Source organism: Oncorhynchus tshawytscha, linkage group LG03 (genome assembly GCF_018296145.1).
Source record: "Oncorhynchus tshawytscha isolate Ot180627B linkage group LG03, Otsh_v2.0, whole genome shotgun sequence".
NCBI classification, from domain to species: domain Eukaryota; kingdom Metazoa; phylum Chordata; class Actinopteri; order Salmoniformes; family Salmonidae; genus Oncorhynchus; species Oncorhynchus tshawytscha.
In genome coordinates this window covers 51,289,412-51,314,881 of record NC_056431.1, presented here as the reverse complement: position 1 = coordinate 51,314,881, position 25,470 = coordinate 51,289,412, and the positions used below count along the sequence as shown (strand labels likewise).

Below are 25,470 nucleotides of genomic sequence, written 5' to 3'. Positions count from 1 at the left end.
TTTCGATGTTGCTGGAAATAATAATAAACCCTTCGTTTGGGGTGAATCCGGTCTCTTTTAAGAAGTGCTGGTTGCTCCCAAGCAAAAGTTGTCACAAAGAGAGACATTCCTGTCATTGCAAACTTTCTTCAGGTACTCGTTTATGGCAAATAGTTAGCTGAATTATTCGGAACCCCTTCGGTAGCACGGGAGGGGCCCAGAGATTATTTTTCTCTACCCTGTGCTAGGGATGTTCTTTAAAAATTATTTGTAGTCCTCCCTCAGGTCCTCAGGCCGCTTAAAACGAAGGTTGTTAAAACCTACATGAGTGACGATAGTGTCAATATTGGAGTAGTTGGCCAGAACCGTGGGCAGGAGAGTGTTGATGTCATGGACGTGGGCTCCTGGATGACAGTGGACCTTAGTCGGTCCACAGACCGTAGGCAGGCCAATATCTCTCACCATCGAGCTGCCCACAATGTTGGTGGTAGTGATGGAATCCGATGGGGGAAACGACCTGCTGAACTGCGGTGGGCATGGGGGAGGGTGGCACTGGGAGGCCACCGGCTAATCTGTGCTGAGTCCTGGGGCTGGTAAGTCAGTCTCAAGCGTGGCAAAGCTGTTTCATAGCTGGATCGAATCTTCTCGGATGGAGGGGTGGCCAGACTGCCTTCCCGATCTCCTACACCTTGCGAGTATCCAGTCTCCCATGGGCCGCGGAGTTGAATTTAACCTGTCGGTTGGATTGAGACAGATCAACGCCACCAGACTCATCAACAGCTTTGCTATAGGAGGCATATAAAACTGCGGTCTAAGGCACAGCATCGCAGTGCTTGAGCTGTAACTACAGACTACAGCGATTCGATCCCAGGCTGTGTCGCAGCCAGCTGCGACCGGGAGACCCATGAGGTGGTGCACAATTGGCCCAGCGTGGTCTGGGGTTGGCCGGCTGGGATGCCCTTGTCCCATCGCGTTCTAACGACTCCTTGTGGCAGGCTGGCCGCATGCACACTGACTTCTGTCACCAGCTGTACAGTGTTTCCTCCGACACATTGGTGCGGCTTGCTTCCAGGTTAAGCGAGCAGTGTGTCAAGAAGTAGTGCGGCTTGGCAGGGTCGTGTTTCAGAGGACGCATGGCTCTCGACCTTCACCTCTTCTGAGTCCATACAGGAGTTGCCGCGATGGGACAAGACCGTAACTTCCAATTGGGGAGAAAAAGTGTTTAAAAGTTACAAAAAATACAAAAAAATCTGAGAAATCGTATGAGGCTAGGTAAATCTGCACCTTATGTGTGGAATAGTCTCCTAAACTCTCTAAAATTGGATGATTTGGTGCCTCTAGGGCAATTCAGACAGCTGATTGAGGACCTTTTTACAGAACAATGTGTTTGTTTTCAATGATTGTGTTTTGTATCTCTGCTTTGCTTATTGTAGTGTAGTGATGTGTATATTATTTTGTAATTCCAGGGCTCATCTGTAAAAGAGACCTTGGTCTCAGCATGACTCCCTGTCAAAACAAAATGTTCATGGGAAGACTTTCTGACTTTCTACAGTAACAATAGCCGCCACCACAGCACCTTATCATATATGTTACCAATACGTCAGCCCGATTACCATTCCAGTGGGCTGACTTCTTGACTGACTGTGCTGTGATGAGTGCTAAAGACAAGTAGCTATCTACGCTATTGAAAAACACAATTACTTCTGGCTATGTGACTGTGCTGAGTGTTAGCAATCTATGCTATTGAAAAATGTATGTCCCAATGGTGTTGGAGAACAGAGGCTTTCTTCACTCAACACAGAGAGAGAGTGTGTGGAGGCAGGTAATCTTCCCTGAGAACAAGGTAACTGATAGGGCTGTCTATTATGTGTTTCCACTTGGTGGTCGGGACAGGACACATACACAACACTACGACAGTGTGGATAAAGATGAGCTCATCTAGTTTCACTTTTCTATATTCAATCTGGAGACAAAGAGAGAGAAGAGGCAGCGACAGCTCGATTTCAGCACTAGGCCATGGGGGGACTGCCTGGGAGTCAGGTTGGCTTGACATGACATCGACTAATCTCTTGAGCTTCTGTTGACACTGGGAGTTGTTCTCAGGGACGTTGTGGCCCTCAGTTCCTTATCCAAGTCTGAAGGTTGGCTGTGAATGCTTGAATGGTTTCCGGAGAACATGCTATGCCGTTTAAAGGAGTACTCAATAGACAGTCCGTTAAGAGACAGGCTGTCAATGAACTGATCCAAGTTTGACCTCACAACTACTATTAAATTCAGCAAAAAAAGAAACGTCCTCTCACTGTCAACTGCATTTATTTTCAGCAAACTTGACATGTGTAAATATTTGTTTGAACATAACAAGATTCAACAACTGAGACATAAACTGAACAAGTTCCACAGACATGTGACGAACAGAAATGGAATAATGTGTCCCTGAACAAAGGGGGAGTCAAAATCAAAAGTAACAGTCAGCATCTGGTGTGGCCACCAGCTGCATTAAGTACTGCAGTGCATCTCTTCCTCATGGACTGTACCAGATTTGCCAGTTCTTACTGGGAGATGTTACCCCACTCTTCCACCAAGGCACCTGCAAATTCCCAGACATTTTTGTGGGTAATGGCCCTAGCCCTCACCCTCCGATCCAACAGATCCCAGACGTGCTCAATGGGATTGAGATCCGGGCTCTTCGATGGCCTTGGCAGAACACTGACATTCCTGTCTTGCAGGAAATCATGTACAGGACGAGCAGTATGGCTGGTGGCATTGTCATGCTGGAGGGTCATGTCAGGATGAGCCTGCCTGAAGGGTACCACATGAGGAAGGAGGATGTCTTCCCTGTAACGCACAGCGTTGACATTGCCTGCACACCGCCCCAGACCATGACGGACCCTCCATCTCCAAATCGATCCCGCTCCAGAGTACAGGCCTCGGTGTAACTCTTATTCCTTCGACGATAAACACAAATCCAACCATCATCCCTGTTGAGACAAAACCGCGAGTCGTCAGTGAAGAGCACTTTTTGCCAGTCCTGTCTGGTCCAGCGATGGTAGGTTTGTGCCCATAGGCGACATTGTTGCCAGTGATGTCTGGTGGGGACCTGCCTTACAACAGGCCTACAAGCCCTCAGTCCAGCCTCTCTCAGCGTATTGCAGATAGTCTGAGCACTGATGGAGGGATTGTGCGTTCCTGGTGTAACTCGGGCAGTTGTTGTTGAAATCCTGTAACTGTCCCACAAGTGTGATGTTCGGATGTGGTCTGCCACTGTGAGGACGACCAGCTGTCCATCCTGCCTCCCTGTAGCGCTGTCTTAGGCGTCTCACCTTACGGACATTGCAATTTATTGCCCTGGCCACATCTGCAGTCCTCATGCCTCCTTGCAGCATGCCTAAGGCACGTTCACGCAGATTAGCAGCGACCCTGGGTATCTTTCTTTTTTTGTTTTTCAGAGTCATTAGAAAGGCCCCCTTAGTGTCCTAAGATTTCATAACTGCGACCTTAATTTCCTACCGTCTGTAAACTGTTAGTGTCTTAACGACCGTTCCACAGGTGCTTGTTCATTAATGGGAAACAGTGTTTAAACCCGTTACAATGAAGATCTGTGAAGTTATTTGGATAGCTTGCTATCGACGATGGAAAAATGAATTCCCAAGTTTATCAAGACATGTTGCAGGAGAATGTAAGGCTATCTGTCCGTCAATTGAAGCTCAACAGAAGTTGGGTGATGCAACAGGATAACGACAAAAAACACAGAAGTAAATCTACAACAGAATTGCTTCAACAGAAGAAAATATGCCTTCTGGAGTGGCCCAGTCAGAGTCCTGACCTCAACCTGATTGAGATGCTGTGGCATGAGTTCAAGAGAGTGATTCACACCAGACATCCCAAGAATATTGCTGAACTGATATAGTCTTGTATAGAGGAATGGTCCAAAATTCCTCCTGAGCGTTGTGCAGGTCTGGTCCACAACTACAGAAAACGTTTGGTTGAGGTTATTGCTGCTAAAAGGAGGGTCAACCTGTTATTAAATCAAAGGGTTCACATACTTGTTCCACCCTGCACTGTGAATGTTTACATGGCGTGTTCAATAAAGACATGAAAACTTATAATTGTTTGTGTGTTATGAGTTTAAGCAGACTGTGTTTGTCTATTGTTGTGGCTTAGATGAAGATCAGGTAAAATTGTATGACTAATTTATGCAGAAATCAAGGTAATTCCAAAGGATTCACATACTTTTTCTAGCCACTGTATCTAGAAAGGGAGGGGGGTGACTAAAATTGGGTAATTATATCTTTTGATATATTTGTCTGTGTTCTTTTCTTTCATCACGGGATGGAGATAAAGACGACAGGGAAGAGAGAGCGAGAGAGAGAGGAAGAAACGAGCAGCTTCAGAGACATATACGCTCACATGAGTATCACAGGGTACACACAGCCCAGCTCCATGCCACTAGCAGCCCTGCCTGCAGGAAGATGAATGGGGACAAGATAAGATATGTCTATACGCTGAAAATAGAGCTGAAGGAACAGGAGCATAGAGAGAGACAGAGAAGGGTGTTACGAGGTTATAAAATAATCATTGGGGGAGGAGGGGATGGTTCCATCTAGAGTCAACCTAGACAAAACCAGAGACAGTGGTTCTGTCCAGAAACAATCCTTAGTCTCTACCCCCAATCTGTTCATCTGAAAGAATTGGATAGGTATAAGCCTATTACAGGGAAAGCTGGATCTACTCCCAGTAGGCCCATACTCCCATTACAGGTGCTACTCCCAGTAGGCTCATACTCCCATTGCTGGTGCTACTCCAAGTAGGCTCATACTCCCTTTACAGGTGCTCCTCCAAGTAGGCTCACACTCCCATTGCTGGTGCTACTCCCAGTAGACCCATACTCCAATTACAGGTGCTACTCCCAGTAGACCCATACTCCCATTGCTGGTTCTCCTCCCAGTAGGCCCATGCTCCCATTACAGGTCCAATCCCAGTAGACCCATACTCCCATTGCTGGTGCTACTCCCAGTAGGCCCATACTCCCATTGCTGGTGCTCCTCCCAGTAGCCCATACTCCCATTGCTGGTGCTACTCCCAGTAGGCCCATACTCCCATTACAGGTGCTCCTCCAAGTAGGCTCATACTCCCATTGCTGGTGCTCCTCCAAGTAGGCTCATACTCCCATTGCTGGTGCTCCTCCAAGTAAGCTCATACTCCCAATGCTTACACCTAAGAATCTGTGGTCTCTCTTAGCTGGAGTCTTAGCATCCTTGTATTTCTGTCCCAGAGAGCTGTTGTCATGACCACAGATTGTGATTAGGAGGAGAGCCATCAAGCATTAGAGGAGAGGAGATGAGAGGGGAAGGAATGGGAAGGGGAGGATGGGGGATGCTGCCTTCCAATTGACCTTGGATAACTGTAAATATGGATCCTCATTCTGGGGTTTGAACCAAGACAAATAATGACAATTTAAAGACTGCATTCTCCTTATTATAATTTTTGTCATAATTCAAGCGTGCCTTGATCTGAAATTAAGATTACTTTATTGGTCAATTGCAAACTAAGTCGACCTGAAATTTGACTTCCACTTTTAACCCAACCCCTCCGAAGGACACATACAGGTTTTGGAGAGGTGTGGGAGGCTGCCACACTAGGAGCTGTTGTTGTTCCTTATCAATCTACATACATTACCCCATAATGACAAAGAGCCTTGCACAAGTCACAACAGCAGGCAATGGCATCTAGGATTTGATACCAGCAACCCTCCGGTTGCCAGCTCACTTCCCGACAGATTTTTCCCGTCAGACAAGGGATTTGAACTGGCAACCCTCCAGTTGCTATCACGCCTCTCTAACTGCTAGGCTACCTGCCGCTCCAAATGGAAGCTCCACCACTGTAGTATTTAAATACACTACCATTCAAAAGTTTGGGGTCACTTAGAAATGTCCTTGTTTTTTAAATAAAAGCAAACAAAAATTGTCCATTGAAATAACATCAAATTGATCAGAAATACAGTGTAGACATTGTTAATGATGGAATATGTATGGAATATCTACATAAGTGTACAGAGGCCCATTATCAGCAACCATCACTCCTGTGTTCCAATGGCACGTTGTGTTAGCTAATCCAAGTTTATCGTTTTAAAAGGCTAATTGATCATTAGAAAACCATTTTGCAATTATGTTAGCACAGCTGAAAACTGTTGTTCTGATTAAAGAAGCAATACAACTGGCCTTCTTTAGACTAGTTGAGTATCTGGAGCATCAGCATTTATGGGTTCGATTACAGGCTCAAAATGGCCAGAAACAAATAACTTTCTTCTGAAACTCATCAGTCTATTCTTGGTCTGAGAAATTAAGGCTTTTCCATGCGAGAAATTGCCAAGAAACTGAAGATCTCGTACAACGCTGTGTACTACTCCCTTTACAGAACAGCGCAAACTGGCTCTAACCAGAATAGAAAGAGGAGTGGGAGGCCCCGGTGCACAACTGAGCAAGAGGACAAGTACATTAGAGTGTCTAGTTTGAGAATGCTGGCCTTCTAGGCAGAGTTCCTCTGTCCCAGTGTCTGTGTTCTTTTGCCCATCTTAATATTTTATTTTTATTGGCCAGTCTGAAATATGGCCAGCATCCCGGAGTCGCCTCTTCACTGTTGACATGGAGACGGGTGTTTTGCGGGTACTATTTAATGAAGCTGCCAGTTGAGGACTTGTCAGGCATCTGGTTCTCAAACTAATGATCAATTAGTCTTTTAAAATGATAAACTTGGATTAGCTAACACAACATGCCATTGGAACACAGGAGTGATGGTTGCTGATAATGGGTCTCTGTACGCCTATGTAGATATTCCATAAACAATCTTCCATTTCCTGCTACAATTATCTTTACAACATTAACAATGTCTACACTGTATTTCTGATCAATTTGATATTATTTTAATGGACAAAAAATGTGCTTTTCTTACAAAAACAAGGACATTTCTAAGTGACCCCAAACTTTTGAATGGTAGTGTACATTTGCTGTTTACCAAGTGATAGCAACAGAATACTCTCAATTGTATTCATTACAATGCAGAGACAGAAAATAGAGGTTGTGTCATGTGAATTGTACTGTAATGGCTAGTCCCCCTGGTCTGTTTTCTGTGTGATCCTGGGTTGGCTGGCTGACACAGACACAGGCACGGCGGACACGGCGGAGCACTAGACCCAGCCAAGACCACCTCCCTTTAAACATAGATTATCAGCTTGTACTGTAGCTGAGGACAGGGGTGACATGGAGGCTAAATTTAGACACAAATATAATCCCTGTGCCTCCCACAACGAGCGGATTAAGAGCGCCACAAATATTATCTCCCAGGAAGCAGTATGTTCCGTTCTCCTAGGGCACGACCATATATGTATATTTGGGCTGGTTTGGAGGGGGTAGGCGGGAGCCTGGGCAGAAATCGAGAGCTGTGTCAGGTCTTAAAGCTCCATTTAATTGTTAGACGATGAATCATGAGGTATTTAATGGAGGCATATCTAAGATAGTGTTGTTTTTTTTTGTTTTTTTACACATGACACACAGTAACTTCCTATAGTACTTCACAGAAATCAAGGCATTTCGAGAAACAAGGGTCTACATGCATGGGTTTCCTTCATTCAACTCTGCCCCAAAGCATGTCTTTCATGTTAGAGGCACATGTACAGCAGGCCCATTTTCTATAGAGGAATATGTTCTATAAATTACTGTATTTATGTATGTATACAGGGCCCCCAGAAAGAATTCAGACCCTTTGACTTTTCCAAATTTTGTTAGGTTACAGACTTATTCTAAAATAGTTTGTTTTCCTTATCAATCTATACACATTACCCCATAATGACAAAGCAAAAACAGGTTTTTGGAAATGTTTGCTAATTTATAAAAAATAAAAAAACAGAAATATAAAATGTACATAAGTATTCAGACCCTTTAATCAGTACTTTGTTGAAGCATCTTTGGCAGCGATTACAGCCTCGAGTGTTATTGGGTATGATGCTGCAACCTTGGCACATCTGTATTTGGGTAGTTTCTCCTATTCTTCTCTGCATATCCTCTCAAGTTCTCTCAGATTGGCTCATACTCCATTGCTGCACAGCTTTTTTCAGGTCTCTCCAGAGAATTAAGATCAGGTTCAAGTCCGGGCTCTGGCTGGGCCACTCAAGGACATTCAGAGACTTGTCCCGAAGCCACTCCTGCGTTGTCTTGGCTGTGTGCTTAGGTTAGTTGTCCTGTTGGAAGGTGAACCTTCAACCCAGACTGAGGTCCTGAGCACTCTGGAGCAGATTTTCACCAAGGATCTCTCTGTACTGACTATTCTCCCAGTCTGTGCCGCTGAAAAACATCCCCACAGCATGCTGCTGCCATCACCATGCTTCACCGTATGGATGGTGCCAGGTTTCCTCCAGATGTGACGCTTGGCATTCATGCCAAAGAGTTCAATCTTGGTTTCATCAGACTAGAAAATCTTGTTTCTCATGGTCTGAGAGTCTTTAGGTGGCTTTTGGCAAACTCCAAGTGGGCTGTAATGTGCCTTTTACTGAGGAGTTGCTTCTGTCTGGCATAAAGGCCTGATTAATGGAGTACTGCAGAGATGGTTGTCCTTCTGGAAGGTTCCCCCATCTCCACAGGGGAACTCTAGAGCCCTGACAGAGTGACCATTGGGTTCTTGGTCACCTCCCTGACCAAGCCCTTCTCCCCCAATTGCTCAGTTTGACCGGGCGGTCAGCTCTCTCAGTTTGGTGGTTCCAAACTTCTTCTATTTAAGAATGATGGAGGCCACTGTGTTCTTGGGGACCTTCAATACTGCAGACATTTGTTGGTACCCTTCCCCAGATCTGTGCCTCGACACAATCCTGTCTGGGAGCTCTACGGATAATTCCTTTGACCTCATGGCTTGGTTTTCGCTCTGACATGCACTGTCAACTACGGGACCTTATATAGACAGGCGTGTGCCTTTTCAAATCATGTTCAATCAATTGAATTTACCACAGGTGGATTCCAATCAAGTTGTAGAAACATCTCAAGGATGATCAATGGAAACAGGATGCACCTGAGCTCAACTAATTAAAAAAAATATGTACCTTTATTTAACTTGGCAAGTCAGTTAAGAACAAATTCTTATTTACAATGACAGCCTACACCGACCAAACCCGGGCCAATTGTGCGCCGCCCTATGGGACTCCCAATCATGGCCAGTTGTGATACAGCCTGGATTTGAACCACGATGTCTGTAGTGACACCTCTAGCACCTGTCACGCCTTGGTCTTAGTATTTTGTGTTTTCTTTAATTATTTGTTCAGGCCAGGGTGTGACATGGGTTTATTGTGTTGTCGTATTGGGGTTTTTGTAGGCATTGGGATTGTGGCTGATTAGGGGTGTGTCTAGCATAGGCTTGGCTGCCTGAGGCGGTTCTCAATCAGAGTCAGGTGATTCTCGTTGTCTCTGATTGGGAACCATATATAGGTAGCCTGGGTTTCACTGTGTCTTTTGTGGGTGATTGTTCCTGTCTCTGTGTAGTGTTCACCAGATAGGCTGTAATTAGGTTTTCACGTTTCGTTTGTTGTTTTTGTATTTATTTTGTTATTTCATGTATCGCTATTTTTTTCATTAAAAAACATGAGTAACCAACAGGCTGCATTTTGGTCCAACTCTCCTTCAACAGACGAATGCCGTTACAGCACCGAGATACACTGTCTTAGACCGCTGCACCACTCGGGAGACCACAGTTCTGAGTCTCATAGCAAAGGGTCTAAATACTTGTGTAAATTAGGTATTTCCGTTAATTATTTTTAATAATGTTGCAAACATTTCTACAAACCTGTTTTCACTTTGTCATTAAGGGGTATTGTGTGTAGATTGCTGAGGAAAAATAAATATTTAATCACTTTTAGAATAAAACGTCAAGGGGTCTGAAAACTTTCCGAAAGAACTGTATACAGTATCTATGAGTCACTGGGTGTATGTACCAGAAATTAAAAAGAAAAATACATTCACCAAAACAGGATGTCACCACTGGGAGAAAACATCAGATATTCATTGTGCAATAACTTTACCAAACAAGGTCCACTGTGACCATGACCTGATGAAACCAGGCATGTTGAAGCCCTTACAACCACTCAGTCAGAGAGAGACAATATATTCGCATCAGCGTTATTGTGCTCATCCATTGCATTATTTTGCTAAACTGTCAGAAATGATAAACAGACAGTCATATCTCATTTGCTCAATGGAATGTAACAATGGAATGAAACTTCTGTACTAACCACACAACCTGGTTTACAACAAGGCCATGCGCTGGACCCGGGCAATATCACAACTAGAGTAAATCTTCTGTAAATCACTCCAAAAGGTGGATAATCTGCACAACAACAAGGCCCAGGATGGAATAACAACCCTTTTACAGCTTGGGGTGAAACCGCTGAAACCCAGAGTTTCAGTTAAAACGTGACACCCGAGCTGCGAGGGAGTGAATGGCAATATATTGTTAGGAATTTGTTTGTTACAGTACGCCTCCATGCTTGCTTGCTTCTGAGCTAGGCCTCGGCTCGCATGAAAACGGCAGCCATGCCAGGGACCGCATCCAACATCCAACATCCCCCTGGGAAAGAATAAAGGGAGAGAGAGAGAAAAAAAAGAGAGAGAGAGAGAAAGCACTTCCTGCTTACATAGCTAGCCCCACAGAACCTGTTACGGGTCATCTCGCTGCCATGTCAAAAGGGGCTTCTGTCTTGACCCCTAACCTTGTTTCCACCGGACCTCCTGGCACTGCCACAGACAATCAGCCTTTCATCTCCCGCCGCATAGCTTGACCCCTCAGCACTGTTGATGGTTGGGCTCTCCCCTCCTGCCGCCCTCATGGCCTCCCTGCCTCTCTCCATTTCACTCACCTCACTCTGCATACATTCCCCTCTCTCCCTCCTTCCCCTTTCTCTCCCTCACTCCCTCCTTCTATGCCTCTTTCCACTTCACTCATCTCACCCTGCATATCCCCCTCTCACTCTTTTCCTTCACTATCTCCCCTCTTCACAGTTCTCCTACCACACCTTCTGTCATTTTAGTTCTAATACTACTGTCATATCAGGATAGTGTCCAGTTCAGCTACCTGTCTGTGTGGTCATTTATACATTTCTCTCTCTCTCTCTCTCTGTCTCTCTGTGTCTCTGTCTCTGTTGTTGTGATGATCCTGTCATGCCCAACCAAACCCATGTGTAGCTGTTACATTTGGCTGCTTGTCAGTTTGTATTTCCTCCTCTCTGTCCCTGGCTGCACACCTTCCTGTCAACTCTGTTGCTGTCCGTGGTCTTAGCAGAGCTCTACACCAGCATGCCCCAAAGACAAGCCATTCCCATCCAATATCATCCATATTCTCAGCAGCCATTTTCTCTACACCCAGGTGACATCAGCTGGGAAGAAAGGGGGAAAGGGGAAAGGGCGATACCTAGTCAGTTGTACAACTGAATGCCTTCAACTGAAATGTGCCTTCCGCATTTAACCCAACCCCAAGAGCGACCAGGGCTATGTTCTAATGTACACTAGTACACCACTTGCCACCAGAGAAACTGAGGATGGATCAACTAGGGCTGTGGCGGTCATGACATTTCTTCAGCTGTTGATTGTCAAGCAAATACCTTGCAGTCTCATGGTAATTCACCATTAATTAACATAAACACATTTAGCATCTCCTGGCTTCCACACATGCAGACTTTTGGAACATCTACATTTTAAAAAGTATAATAAATCCATATAATATAGCCTACACCTTCACAATAAATCCCTTATTTATTTTAGACAGATCTAAAAAAGCATGACATGAAGAAAATGTATTCTATTTCAGATGAAAAGAATAGCATACTGAGAGTTGTCCTTATGTTAGGTTCTGATGTGGCTATGCCAAATGGTTGTTGGCTACACTACTTAATTTAGCAGACAAGATTTGCTTATAATTCTGTGGTATTATTTTATATTACTTTATTGTCTGAAGAATACAATTATAAAATATAAATATTTTCTCCAAAAGATTTGAGGGAGTGCGCACATGCGACTATTCTGTGTTGAGAGGTTAACAAAGAAATATGTACTCCTATATACTCAATTTAGAGTTATTTAATGTAACTTTAGTTGTTCCACTAATGCACCCAATAAAAATGTATGCCTTTTGCGGCCCGGAGTGCTGCGCAATCATCACATGATCGGGTCTTTCTCACAGGCTACAAGTGAAGACAGACACATCAGGGACGCAAATGCGCAGGTCCTTATCCAATGCATGTTGAAGATATTGGAAGAACTGTCCACATTTACTTTTTGTCAGGCAACAAGATGAGTAGGCCTAACGAACAGCAAAAGCACTAGCCTATGTCAATCTACTATCCCCCATAGTACAAAAGTCAACCTATTCTATTCTGTGCAAGAAATAGATATTCCAAACATAGTCTGGGACAGTTGTGGGGTGCGATAGATCTAAAATGAATACAACCACTTGCATTAAAAACAAAATGTTTTTTTTACGCAATGTGGCTGACGCAAAAGAACAGAACATTTAGCTATAAGCGCGAATGTTCCATTATGGGGAAAACACCATTATCAAAAGTGACCGCAAATGCGATTATGCATGTAATGCTTTTATTATAAAGGTGTATTTTTATGGTGAAAATGATCTTCTCCCAACTTGAAACTCCAAACCCCTCCTAAAGCAGATTCATGTGCTTAATTTTATGAAGCTATTTGACCACTTTAGTTGTGATACAAACCTTATAAAAACATAAAAGCCTATGGGCTAGGCTATATGAGGTGTGTGACTATGATTCGAAAAAGTCGCGAGAAAAGGCAGTTTCTTATGCTGGGCATCATTCACAAGTGTTAGGCTTATATTGTCACCCATGAGACTATTCTTGATTTAATCTCGTCTTTACATATACTAGATAATATATGTGTGAAATTTGTTTTGATTTAGAATGGACCATTATCATGCACCTGTCTCGAAACGGGCAACGGGAAAAAATACATGTCATCTATGCACTTAAATAGCGAATGGAGGATGCTTTTCCAGTGGTTCATTTTCATGCCAACCAGGTAGGATATACTCCTGTTGTAAAGCGAAGCAATACGCTTAACATTAGGAAAGTTGATAAATAGTAGGCCTAGCCTATAGAAAGCTGATGGGATCCTCCTCTTTTTAATAGAGTCCACCAAAACTTTGATTTCTCACGCAATTGCATAGCCTATAGAAATATTGCGCAACATGAGCTCATGGACTCTCATGAAGTGATTGATTACATTTGCGATTACATTTGCATTGATGTCAGAGTGATTAGAGGGACAATAGTGTGCTGAGTACCAGGCAGTTAGCAAGTTTGGTAGGCTACTAATGACCATCAGCAGCATCAGAGCTTGGAGAAGCCTAATTACCGTGACTAAACGGTCACGTGGAATTTGACTGCCTTCATGACCCGTGATCGCTGGTATGGCGATAATACGGTCACATGAACAGCTCTAGGATCAAAAACATTGTAGTTACTCCACAATACTAACCTAATTGACAGAGTGAGAAGGAAGCCTGTACAGAATAAAAATATTCCAAAACATGCATCCTGTTTGCAACTATGCACTAAAGTAATACTGCAGAAAATGTGGAAAACCTGTTTGTCTGCTTTCCACCAGAGACTGGGAAATGAATTCACCTTTCAGCAGGACAATAACCTAAAACACAAGACCAAATCTAAAACATTTCCAAAATCATGGTTAAGGGGTATTGTGTGTAGATGGGTGAGATTTTTTAAAATTGAATTCAGGCTGTAACACAACAAAATGTGGAATAAGTCAAGGGGTATGAATACTTTCTGAAGGCACTGTAAATGTCTGTTGGTGGGGGAGGGGGGAGGGGGGAGGAGGTAGAATGTCCTCAAAGGAATGTCCATAGGGAGAGGAGCAGAGGGGAAGTGAGAAGTGAAGGACATAGCTCAGCAGTATATGCTGTGCTGAACAAGGAGAGTGTGTCAGTACTAGTTAGAACAGCACGGATATAGACTAACAGCTCCTGTTTGGGATATTATGTAATGTAAGGTACTAAAAGACTAGGCTGGATGCTACTGTGGACTAAAGCACAACTGCACTGCAGCCTGCAGCCAAGCACCTGGCAGACACACAGACACATGCAGAGCTGCAGCAGCATGGACTTGTCTCTCCTTACTATACCACACAGGGATGGAGTGGAGAGTTTGCATGAGAGATAACAGAGTGAGAGCGACAGAACTCAGAGTTCAGTTCATGAATTGAGTTCAATATATGAATATCGTAATAAAAAATGTCAGCCAAAGGCCATGTTCTAATGCAAAATGTATTTGTCCTCAGTTGGGACAATGGCACAAACCGCAAAATGCCCAACTTCTGTCAATACGTCTCCTTCGTCACTAGGGACGATAAAGTCCTAGACCACAATTATGCAACCCACAAGCAACCATACAAGGCCCTCCCTCTTCCCCCCTTTGACAAATCAGATCATGTCTCTATACTCCTGCTTCCTCTTTATAAACAGAAGCTCAAACAGGAAGTAACTGACGCGCTCCTTAGAGAAATGGTTTTCAGAATCGTAGGCTATGTTGCAGGACTGCTTTGCTAGAGCTGACTGGAATATGTTTCGGGACTCCGGCAATAGCATCAACAAGCTAACCACCTCCGTCTCGGGCTTCATCAGAAAATGCATCGCCGACGTAGTCCCCACATTGAGCTTTTGCTGCTTTCCCCAATCAAAAGCTCTGGATTAACACAGAGGTACACACTAACCTAAAGGGCAGAGCTATTGCACTCAGGGCTTTCACAGCCGACCCCAAATCTGAATACACGAATGTGTATAAGTAGTCTCGCTGTGACCTCCGCAGAGCCACGAAACAGGCAAAAGGACAATATGTGACTTGTTTCATGAAACTAGACATACGTCATGCTTCACTACTTCACATTTGAACATAAAACATAATTTTTATCAAAATGCGTTTTTGGGGCAGAAATGTCTTCTGGAACGTGAAATTTCATGGGCCTTAATTACATACTTGTATGCCATCTGTAAATACAAATCAAATTGTTAAATTACGAGCCTAGTTGGTTTAGCCACGGAAAAAGACAGGAACCTTCCCGCTAGCCATGATTGGCTAAGATAATTGATGGGCTGGAGAGATGAGTTCAGATTGGTCTGCCATGTAGCAAGCTTCTGTCTATAACATGAGCTGTCTAGTATATGTAGGTAATCCTTTCTAAATCAGATTTTTTTGAAAGATATCACAAAGAACTGCACAAGTGTTGCTAAGGCTCTCCACTTCCTGGAGGACCGAGTTTTGAAATCAGCGGAATGCCCAGCCGAAGCAGAGTATGATAGCTAAAGAAATGGAGAAAATTCAGGCGTTTGATTGCAAATGCGGATGGAATCGAAAAGAGAACACAGAAGGCTGTTGCAAAAACATCTGTCTCCAGATTACATCTTCAAACTAAGGGCAACTAACATTACGTGTATGATTTGTGTAGTAATGATATTCATATCTCAGTGTCATTTGCATTGTTAGTTGTAGCCTAATGTTAGCTAGCTAGTTAATATTGAACCTAGATAGTTTGTTAGCTTTAGCTACCTGTAGATTAATGCAGTGTAGTAATGTTAAGAGTTGGTATTATGGTTCATTGTTTAGCTAACCAGCTACATGTCTAAACAGAACACTCCACTATGCAAGTAACCATTTCACTGTACCGTTTACAACTTCCGTAGCCTATGCATGCGACAAATAAACTTAGATTTTATTTGATATATTGTGTTTACCAGAAACGGTAATGTGAAGATCAACATGACCTGAACCAAAGTCAAATTAGGATATAACGTTAGGCCAACGAGACAGAGTCCAAGTTCTTAAAATTCTCCAGTAGAATGGCCTGCTTTTATTTCGTTGTTTGTTATTTCGACAAGTTTGATGTTGGACGACAATAGAACGTTAATGATGTCACTGCAACAACTGTATACAGACATGTCGATAGACGTAATATAAACCAGCTTTTAGTCTTGAAATCTTTGGTTGTACACTACGGTACTCACTGTTTAGCACATGGCCTCATGTGAATCCTTAAAGAGGAGTGGGGCTAAGGCTTAAGAGGGTGTGAAAAATGCTGAATGGGTGTAGACAAAGAGCTCTCCAATAGGTGTACTAAAACATTCAAGAGCCATTTTCTCAAAAGTGGAGTTACAAGTTTATCAACTTTCAAAGCAGAATTACTTTCCCATTGTCCCTCAACTGTAGTGTATGACATACTATTTTCTAGCTCTGAGTCTACGTTTATCCAATGTAAAAAAACACAATTTCAAATTTTGCTAAATAAGATGGAATCAAGTTGTCGGTCACATATAGGAATAAGGTGGAATCTTATTACACTGGCTCCGATGCTTGACGGATGTGGCAGGGGCTACAGTCCATTACGGATTACAAAGGTAGACCTGGAAGTGATCTATCCAACAATGCCTCTCTACCTCTCTACTTTTTTTTCACCTGGATCATCGCAGCTAGCTAGCTGCTACTTGAGTGGCCACTCCTGGCTAACGTCACTGTCCTGAAGCAAGAACCAATTAGCCTGGAGCTAGCCTTGCTAGGCCCATCTCCCAGTTAGTCAAAGAGGACCATCAGCCACTACTTGGGCTACAATATCTCTTTTTGCCAACTGGCTTGGACCCCCGCCGAGTCATCACAACTGGACCACCGATGTGATTCGCCCAAGGGGGTTTTTCTCAACTGGCTCCGCCGTCACTTCGTCCCCTGAAATCCCATCCACTAGCATGCTAGGCGTGGCCTGCTAGCTGTCCAGAGCACATTGGACTGTGAGCTTAAGAGGCCCACCGGACAAATGCTCTGGCCACTATACCTATTCTGCCAATTGGCCTGATTTACCACACGAAGCCCAGATGATCCGTCTGCCGACAAAACAGCACGAGGGGGCCACAACAGACTTTCTTCCGTTGCGACGTCCCTCCAAGGCCCTTCTGTTAGCTTGCTAACCCCGGCCCGCAAGCTGCCTGAAGCCACTCACTGGACATCTATGATCACTCGGCTACGCATGCCTCTCGCTAACGTCAATATGCCTTGTCCGTTGCTGTTTTGGTCAGTATTTATTGCCTTAATGCACTGTAGAGCTTCTAGCCCCGCTCAATACGTATTATTTAACACTTTAGTTCCACCTACCACACATGCGGTGACATCACCTGGTTTAAAAGATATTTCTAGGGACAATATCTCTTTCATCGTCATGCATAGGTTTACCCTCAATGTATCCACATCCTACCATACTTTTGTCTGTACATTATGCCTTGAATCTATTCTACCGTGCCCAGGAATCCGCTCCTTTTACTCTCTGTTCTGAACGTACTAGACGACCAGTTATTTTAGCCTTTAGCCGTACCCTTATCCTACTCCTCCTCTGTTCCTCTGGTGATGTGGAAGTTAATCCAGGCCCTGCAGTGCCTAGCTCCACTCCCATTCCCCAGGCGCTATCATTTGTTGACTTCTGTAACCGTAAAAGCCTTGGTTTCATGCATGTTAACATTAGAAGCCTCCTCCCTAAGTTTGTTTTATTCACTGCCCTAGCACACTCTGTCAACCCGGATGTCCTAACCGTGTCTGAATCCTGGCTCAGGAAGACCACCAAAAACCATGAAATTTCCTTCCCTAACTATAACATTTTCAGACAAGATAGAACTGCCAAAGGGGGCGGTGTTGCAATCTACTGCAGAGTTAGCCTGCAGAGTTCTGTCTTACTATCCAGGTCTGTACCCAAACAATTCGAGCTTCTACTTTTAAAAAGTCACATTTACATAAACAGGTCTCTCACCATTGCCGCTTGCTATAGCCCAGCTGTGCCCTGGACACCATATGTGAACTGATTGCCCCCCATCTATCTTCAGAGCTCGTGCTGCTAGGTGACCTAAACTGGGACATGCTTAACACCCGGTCATCCTACAATCTAAGCTTGATGCCCTCAATCTCTCACAAATGATCAATGAACCCACCAGGTACAACCCCAAATCCGTAAACACGGGCACCCTCATAGATATCATCCTAACCAAGTTGCCCTCCAAATATACCTCTGCTGTTTTCAACCAAGATCTCAGCGATCACTGCCTCATAGCCTGCATCCATAACGGGTCTGCGGTCAAACGACCTACTCTCATTACTATCAAACGCTCCCTAAAACACTTCAGCGAGCAGGCCTTCCTGATTGACCTGGCCCGGGTATCCTGGAAGGATATTGACCTCATCCCGTCAGTAGAGGATGCCTGGTCATTCTTTAAAAGTGCCTTGCTCACCATCTTAAATAAAAATGCCCCTTTCAAAAAACTTAGAACCAGGAACAGATATAGCCCGTGGTTCTCTCCAGACCTGACTGCCCTTGACCAGCACAAAAACCTCCTGTGGCGTTCTGCATTAGCATCGAATAGCCCCCGTGATAAGCAACTTTTCAGGGAAGTTAGGAACAAATATACATAGGCAGTTAGGAAAGTGAAGGCTAGCTTTTTCAAACAGAAATTTGCATCCTGTAGCACAAACTCAAAAAAGTTCTGGGACACTGTAAAGTCCATGGAGAATAAGAGCACCTCCTCCCAGCTGCCCACTGCACTGAGGCTAGGAAACACTGTCACCACTGATAAATCCACTATAATTGAGAATTTCAATAAGCATTTTTCTACGGCTGGCCATGCTTTCCACCTGGATATCCCTACCCCGGTCAACAGCCCTGCACTCCCCACACCAACTCGCTCAAGCCTCCCCCATTTCTCCTTCTCCTTCACTCACATCCAGATAGCTGATCTTCTTAAAGAACTGCAAAACCTGGACCCCTACAAATCAGCCAGGCTAGACAATCTGGACCCTCTCTTTTTTTAAATTATCTGCCGAAATTGTTGCAACCCCTATTACTAGCCTGTTCAACCTCTCTTTCGTATCGTCTGAGATTCCCAAAGATTGAAACGTTACCACGGTCATCCCCCTCTTCAAAGGGGGAGACACTCTAGACCCAAACTACTTCCGACCTATATCTATCCTACCATGCCTTTCTAAGGTCTTCGAAAGCCAAGTCAACAAACAGATTACCGACCATTTTGAATCCCACCGTACCTTCTCCGCTATGCAATCTGGTTTCAGAGCTGGTCATGGGTGCACCTCAGCCACGCTCAAGGTCCTAAAGGATATCATAAACGCCATCGATAAGAGACATTACTGTGCAGCCGTATTCATCGACCTGGCCAAGGTTTTCGACTCTGTCAATCACCACATTCTTATTGGCAGACTCAACAGCCTTGGTTTCTCAAATGATTGCCTTGCCTGGTTCACCAACTACTTCTCTGATAGAGTTCAGTGTGTCAAATCGGAAGGCCTGTTGCCGGACCTCTTGCAGTCTCTATGGGGGGTGCCACAGGGTTCAATTCTGAGGCCGACTCTTCTCTGTATACATCAATGATGTCGCTCTTGCTGCTGGTGATTCTCTGATCCACCTCTACACAAACAACACCATTCTGGATACTTCTGGCCCTTCTTTGGACACTGTGTTAACTAACCTCCAGATGAGCTTCAATGCCATACAACTCTTCTTCCGTGGCCTCCAACTGCTCTTAAATGCAAGTAAAACTAAATGCATGCTCTTCAACCGATCACTGCCGCACCATCCAGCATCACTACTCTGGACAGTTCTGACTTAGAATATGTGGACAACTACAAATACCTAGGTGTCTGGCTAGACTGTAAACTCTCCTTCCAGACTCACATTAAGCATCTCAAATCCAAAATTAAATCTAGAATCGGCTTCCTATTTCGCAACAAAGCATCCTTTGTTCATGCTGCAAAACATACCCTCGTAAAACTGACCATCCTACCGATCCTCGACTTCGGCAATGTCATTTATAAAATAGCCTCCAACATTCTACTCAACAAATTGGATGCAGTCTATCACAGTGCCATCCGTTTTGTCACCAAAGCCCCATATATCACCCAACACTGCGACGTGTACGCTCTCGTTAGCTGGCCCTCGCTTCATACTCGTCGCCAAACCCACTGGCTCCAGGTCATCTACAAGTCTCTAGTAGGTAAAGCCCCGCCTTATCTCAGCTCACTGCTAGCCATAGCAACACCCACCCATAGCACGTGCTTCAGCAGATATATCTCACTGCTCACCCCCAAAGCCAATTCCTCCTTTCCTGACAGTTCTCTGCTGCCAATGACGGAAACGAACTACAAAAATCACTGAAGCTGGAGACCTCAATTGCTTTAAGCACCAGCTGTTAGAGCAGCTCACAGATCACTGCACCTGTACATAGCCCATCTGTAAACAGCCCATCCAACTACCTCATCCTCATACTGTATTTAGTTATTATCTTGCTCCTTTGCACCCCAGTATCTCTATTTGCACATTCATCTTCTGCACATCTACCATTCCAGTGTCTAATTGCTATATTGTAATTACTTCACCACCATGGCCTATTTATTGCCTTACCTCCTTATCTTACCTCATTGGCACTCACTGTATATACATTTTTCTTTTTTCTACTGTATTATTTACTGTATGTTTGTTTATTCCATGTGTAACTCTGTGTTGTTGTATGTGTCGAACTGCTGTGCTTTATCTTGGCCAGATCGCAGTGGTAAATGAGAACTTGTTCTAAACTAGCCTACCTGGTTAAATAAAGGTGAAATAAAATTTAAAAAAAATACTAGACGAACTCAATGCATTTTATGCACTTTTTGACAAAAACATCACTGAGCCGTGCACGAGGGCCCCCGCCGTCCCAGAGGACTGGGTGGTCTCGCTCTCCAAGGCCAACGTGAGTAAGTTTTTAATCTGGTCAACACTCGCAAGGCCTCGGGGCCGGACATTATTCCAGGGCACATTCTCAGAGAAGGCACCTGTTCCCAATAACTCTAAGGCTACCTGCCACAATGACTATCGCCCTGAAGCAATAACATCTGTAGGCATGAAAAGGCTGGTCATGGCACACATCACCTCCATCATCCCAGACACCCCACTCCAATTTGCATACCGCCCCAAGAGATCTACATATGATGCTCCCCACTGCCCTCTCCCACCTGGACAAGAGGAATACCTACGTGAGAATGCTGTTCATTGACTATGGCTCGGACACGCCTACTTATTCAAGGGCGTGTAAGGGCTATTTGATCAAGAAGGAGAGTGATGGAGTGCTGCATCAGATGACCTGGCCTCCACAATCACCTGACCTTAACCCAATTGAGATGGTTTGAAATGAGTTGGACCACAGAGTGAAGGAAAAACAGCCAACAAGTGCTCAGCAAACTCCTCCAAGACTGTTGGAAAAGCATTCCAGGTGAAACTGGTTGGGAGAATGTCAAGAGTGTGCAAAGCTGTCATCAAGGCAAAGGGTGGCTATTTTGAAGAATCTCAAATATAAAATATATTTTGATTTGTTTAACACTTTTTTGGTTATTACATGATTCCATATGTGTTATTTCATAGTTTTCATGTCTTCACTAGTATTATACTATGGAGAAAATAGTAAAAATAAAGAACAAACCTGGAATGAGTAGCTGTATCCAAACTTTTAGCCAACATCACAGTTAACACAATCACTTGAAACTGAAGCTGGAAAAACTGCAAACTAGCTACACTTAGTTTCTTTTAAACTTTTTTCAATTTACATTTCTTTGTATATATCCTGTCTGTCTCATCCCGACTCCCGACCCCTACACATTCATTACTATGGGACAGCTGGAGATCAAATTAGAATACAGAATACAGAATGTTGCAAATGTCGGAGAGACAGACAGCAATATTTATATAAATCTCCGCTGTTGAAAACTAAATGTTAGTCTAAAAGAAATGTGAGATGTCTAGATGCTTTTTATAGTGGAGATCAAGTTCATAACTTGCCAGGCTGGGCTGATGAGACAGTGGATTGCGCAGTCAGATGGAACAGAGTAATAAGCATTTTAACGGCATAGATTTTGCCGGAGGTAACTTGTGGAATAGACACCGGTTGGAATGCGTTTTTAACCAATCAGCATTCAGGATTAGATCCAAACATTGTATAAATTATTATTATCACTGCGTTGTTGGGAAAGAGCTGTCAAGGTAAGAATGTCACTATACTGTTTTACACCTGTTGTATCCTGTGCACATGGCGAATAAACTTTGAAACTTTAAACTGGCAAAAAAACACAGCTCTGTTGTCTTCTAGTAGACATATCAATACCCCACTTCACTGAGATGAGCTTCAAAACTTCTCGACAAACATCCCTACACCCCACTGCTGCTAACTTGCATAACACGCTTGTAGTCGGGACATTTCGGCCTAATTGCTGAAAGCCATGGGGCTTTTGTTCGAGGAGGAGGAGGAAGGTGGAGGAGGAGGCAGAAAAGCAAAAGGGAGGCCTCCTGACTAACAGCAGAGTGGGCTGAGCTGAGCAGGGCCCGGGAGGAGCAGAGCAGTCAGAGCTGGGAGGAGCGGCCAGGGACATGACATGCTGCAGGACAAGATGCTATCTGCTCTCTCAGCAACCCCATCTCACATGCTAGGCTATATACAGTACATCCTCCACTATATCTCCCCCATCTAACTGGAGCACACAAAGAAACACTAAAACCCGGGCAGTGTCTGAAAACGTTACTAGCTGTCAAATAATTATTGCTTTCTCCATCCTTGTAACCTCAATTCCTCTCAAAGCCCATTGAAAGAGAGGTCCTTGATGCTTATGAGAGAGGAAGCAAGGATTTGACAGCTACATGCACTAGTAATGTAGTAATGTTAGACACAGCAGCCCCAGTCTTCTATCCTTTCTCTCTCTCCACAGCCAAGCGTCCTCTCTCTTTCTCTCTCTTTCTCTCTCTATCCCTGCCAGGAGCTGTCAACTCTCTTTTCCTGTTGTCTGTCTGCTGCCCAATTACAGAGGGTGGCCGGGCACTGTTATCGGCTTGCTACTCCAGGCCTCCCTCTCTTTAGCAGGGTATTAGCCGCACAGTCAGCCAGGCTTAGCTTAGCCTAGCGGCCAGTAATCCTAGACCCCCAGTGAGTCAGTTAAAAACAGGGGCAACGCTTTTTCAAGCAGCCTCGTGCAGGGCCAGTTGAGATCAGTCGCCGGACAGAATCACCACAAACAGAAAATATACATACTTCTTTGTCGCACAGCATCTTCATCATCCGCATTGCCATCGTTATCATAACCAATTGTCATCGATAGTGTTTTCTACAGTGTGGCTAGCTTATCTAGAGTGACTTTTAGAGATAAATGTTAGTGCTATATGGGATTATCTGTGTGCCTGTGTCCGTGAGTGTGTTTTCTCGATCTTTCATTCTTCTCAAAAACAGCAGGCATCACATGCATTGTGACTGAATCTTCCTTCCATAGCGGTAGATATTCTAGGAACTGCCAGGCCTCTGAGCTAAACCCTCTCTGACTTTAAGGTTCAACTCTCTCTGCTCTAACATGGCAACAAACGGATAATGATCACATACACACAGACAATGAAAAGACTGTTTTGTTTTAGAAAAGAGTGAAAGATACATGACCTCCGACTCTACCCATGTGGTTCAAAGAGACTCTTCAAAGCTACAATAGCACCTCTTATGTGTGTTTGGGTCTAGTCTGCAAGAGCTAGAAGCCTACCAGGCATGGTTCTGAGAACACAACACACAGCATGACGTTATGAGTCTTCTTGGTGTCCACAAGCTAGACAGCCACAGAGAAAACCTCTCTCTCTCTCTCTCTCTCAAATGTAGGCCTACTGCATTCGTTCCATAATCAACAAGATGGTGTCTACTCTGATTCTCTAGAATACATCACATATTTAATGCTTGCTATTGGATGATTAGTAATACTCTTTACTACCACTGGAGGTTAAACACATACTATCAACATGGTAATAATCCTCAGAGGCTAGGTAATGCTGAGTAAAGTAGCATGGTAATTGATTAAGAGAATGACCTGGACATAGCTTTGGAGCATGGCATGACCGGTACCTGACGTTGTCGTGCTTCTGGATGTAGATCTTGTGAAACATCATGTCTTCCTGCTTAGCGTTAATATCAGCTTTCATCTCCATGGCAACATGACGGGGAAGCACGGAGAGCAGGAGACGCTCCTGCAGAGATAGAGGAATGAGAGAGAGAGGGCAAGAGATGGGGAGGAAGGTAGAAAGTAGAGAGAGAGAAGGATGATGAGAGAGAGGAGGGGGAGAGAGAGTGAGGGAAGACACCCAGGGAGAAAGAGAGAATGAGAGAAAATCCCAGGGAGAGAGAGAGAGAGAGAGAGGCAGGGGAGAGAGTAGAGAGAAAATGGACAAACCAGAGATTTAGTTGATAGGAGTCATTACACGAGACAGACAGTGAGACAGAGAAATGGAGAGGTCTTGATTTTGGTCATTCCAACTGGGGAAGACCTGGGTAGTTTAGGACTAGAACAGACGGCTGCTTGCATCTATCTTTCCATCCCTCTATTGCGATGACGCCCACGGCACAGTATCCCTGCCTGCTGAGAGATGTTATCACTGGTTGACAAGTGTGGGCCAGCCCTTGATGCCATCTCCTTGGCTGCGTCCAAAATGGAACCCTATTTCCTATATAGTGCACACATTTTTACCAGGGCTCTGGTCCACATTAGTTCACTATATAGGGAACAGGGTGTAATTTGGGACGAAGCTCCTATTCTGTTTACACCACAGCAGCAGGTGTAGGTGGACGGGTGTTACCGAGGGGCTAGGATAGGCCAACAACAACACACAAACCCACTTCTTTAACTTCTTGTCAATTCTAGCGAATTAGCTGTTAGCTAAGAGTTTCTCTATCTCTTTTTAACTATCTCTGTATATCTCTCTGTATCTCTCTCTCTTTATTTAGTAAAATATATATATTTTTCTTCTCAAAACTGCATTGTTGGTTAATGGCTTGTAAGTAAGCATTTGATGGTAAGGTCTATACATTGATTCAAGTTCCTCGGCATCCACATCACTGACGATCTGAAAGGGTCCACCCACACAGACAGTGTGGTGAAAAAGGCGCAACAGCGCATCTTCAACCTCAGGAGGCTGAAGATATTTGGCTTGGCCCCTAAAACCCTCAAACCTTTACAGATGCACAATTGAGAGCATCCTGTCTGGCTGTATAACCGCCTGGTATGGCAACTGCACCGCCCTCTCCAGAAGGTGGTGCGGTCTTCTCAACGCATCACCAGGGGAAAACTATCTGCTCTCCAGGATACCTACAGCACCCGATGTCACAGGAAGGCAAAAAAGATCATCAAACACCCAAGCCATGGCCTATTCACCCCACTATCATCCAGAAGGCGAGGTCAGTACAGGTGCATCAAAGCTGGGCTTCCACCCGGTTACGCAACCCTGCACCTTAGAGGCTGCTGCCTTATAGACATAGACTTGGAATCACTGGCCACTTTAATAATAGAACACTAGTCACTTAAATAATGTTTAAATCATGTTTACATACTGCTTTACT

The 25,470-nt window shown here is 44.3% G+C and overlaps 1 protein-coding gene across 2 annotated transcripts in view; it reads right to left on the bottom strand.

The window, feature by feature from the left end:
• adcy5 (adenylate cyclase 5) overlaps positions 1 to 25,470 on the bottom strand; it is a 130,851-nt gene that overhangs the window by 37,967 nt on the left and 67,414 nt on the right. For both annotated transcript variants that reach the window (XM_024407120.2, XM_024407125.2), the window contains exon 3: positions 23,983 to 24,104. In XM_024407120.2, the coding sequence (XP_024262888.2) occupies positions 23,983 to 24,104 (122 nt within the window). The remainder of the gene's footprint in view (positions 1 to 23,982; positions 24,105 to 25,470) is intronic.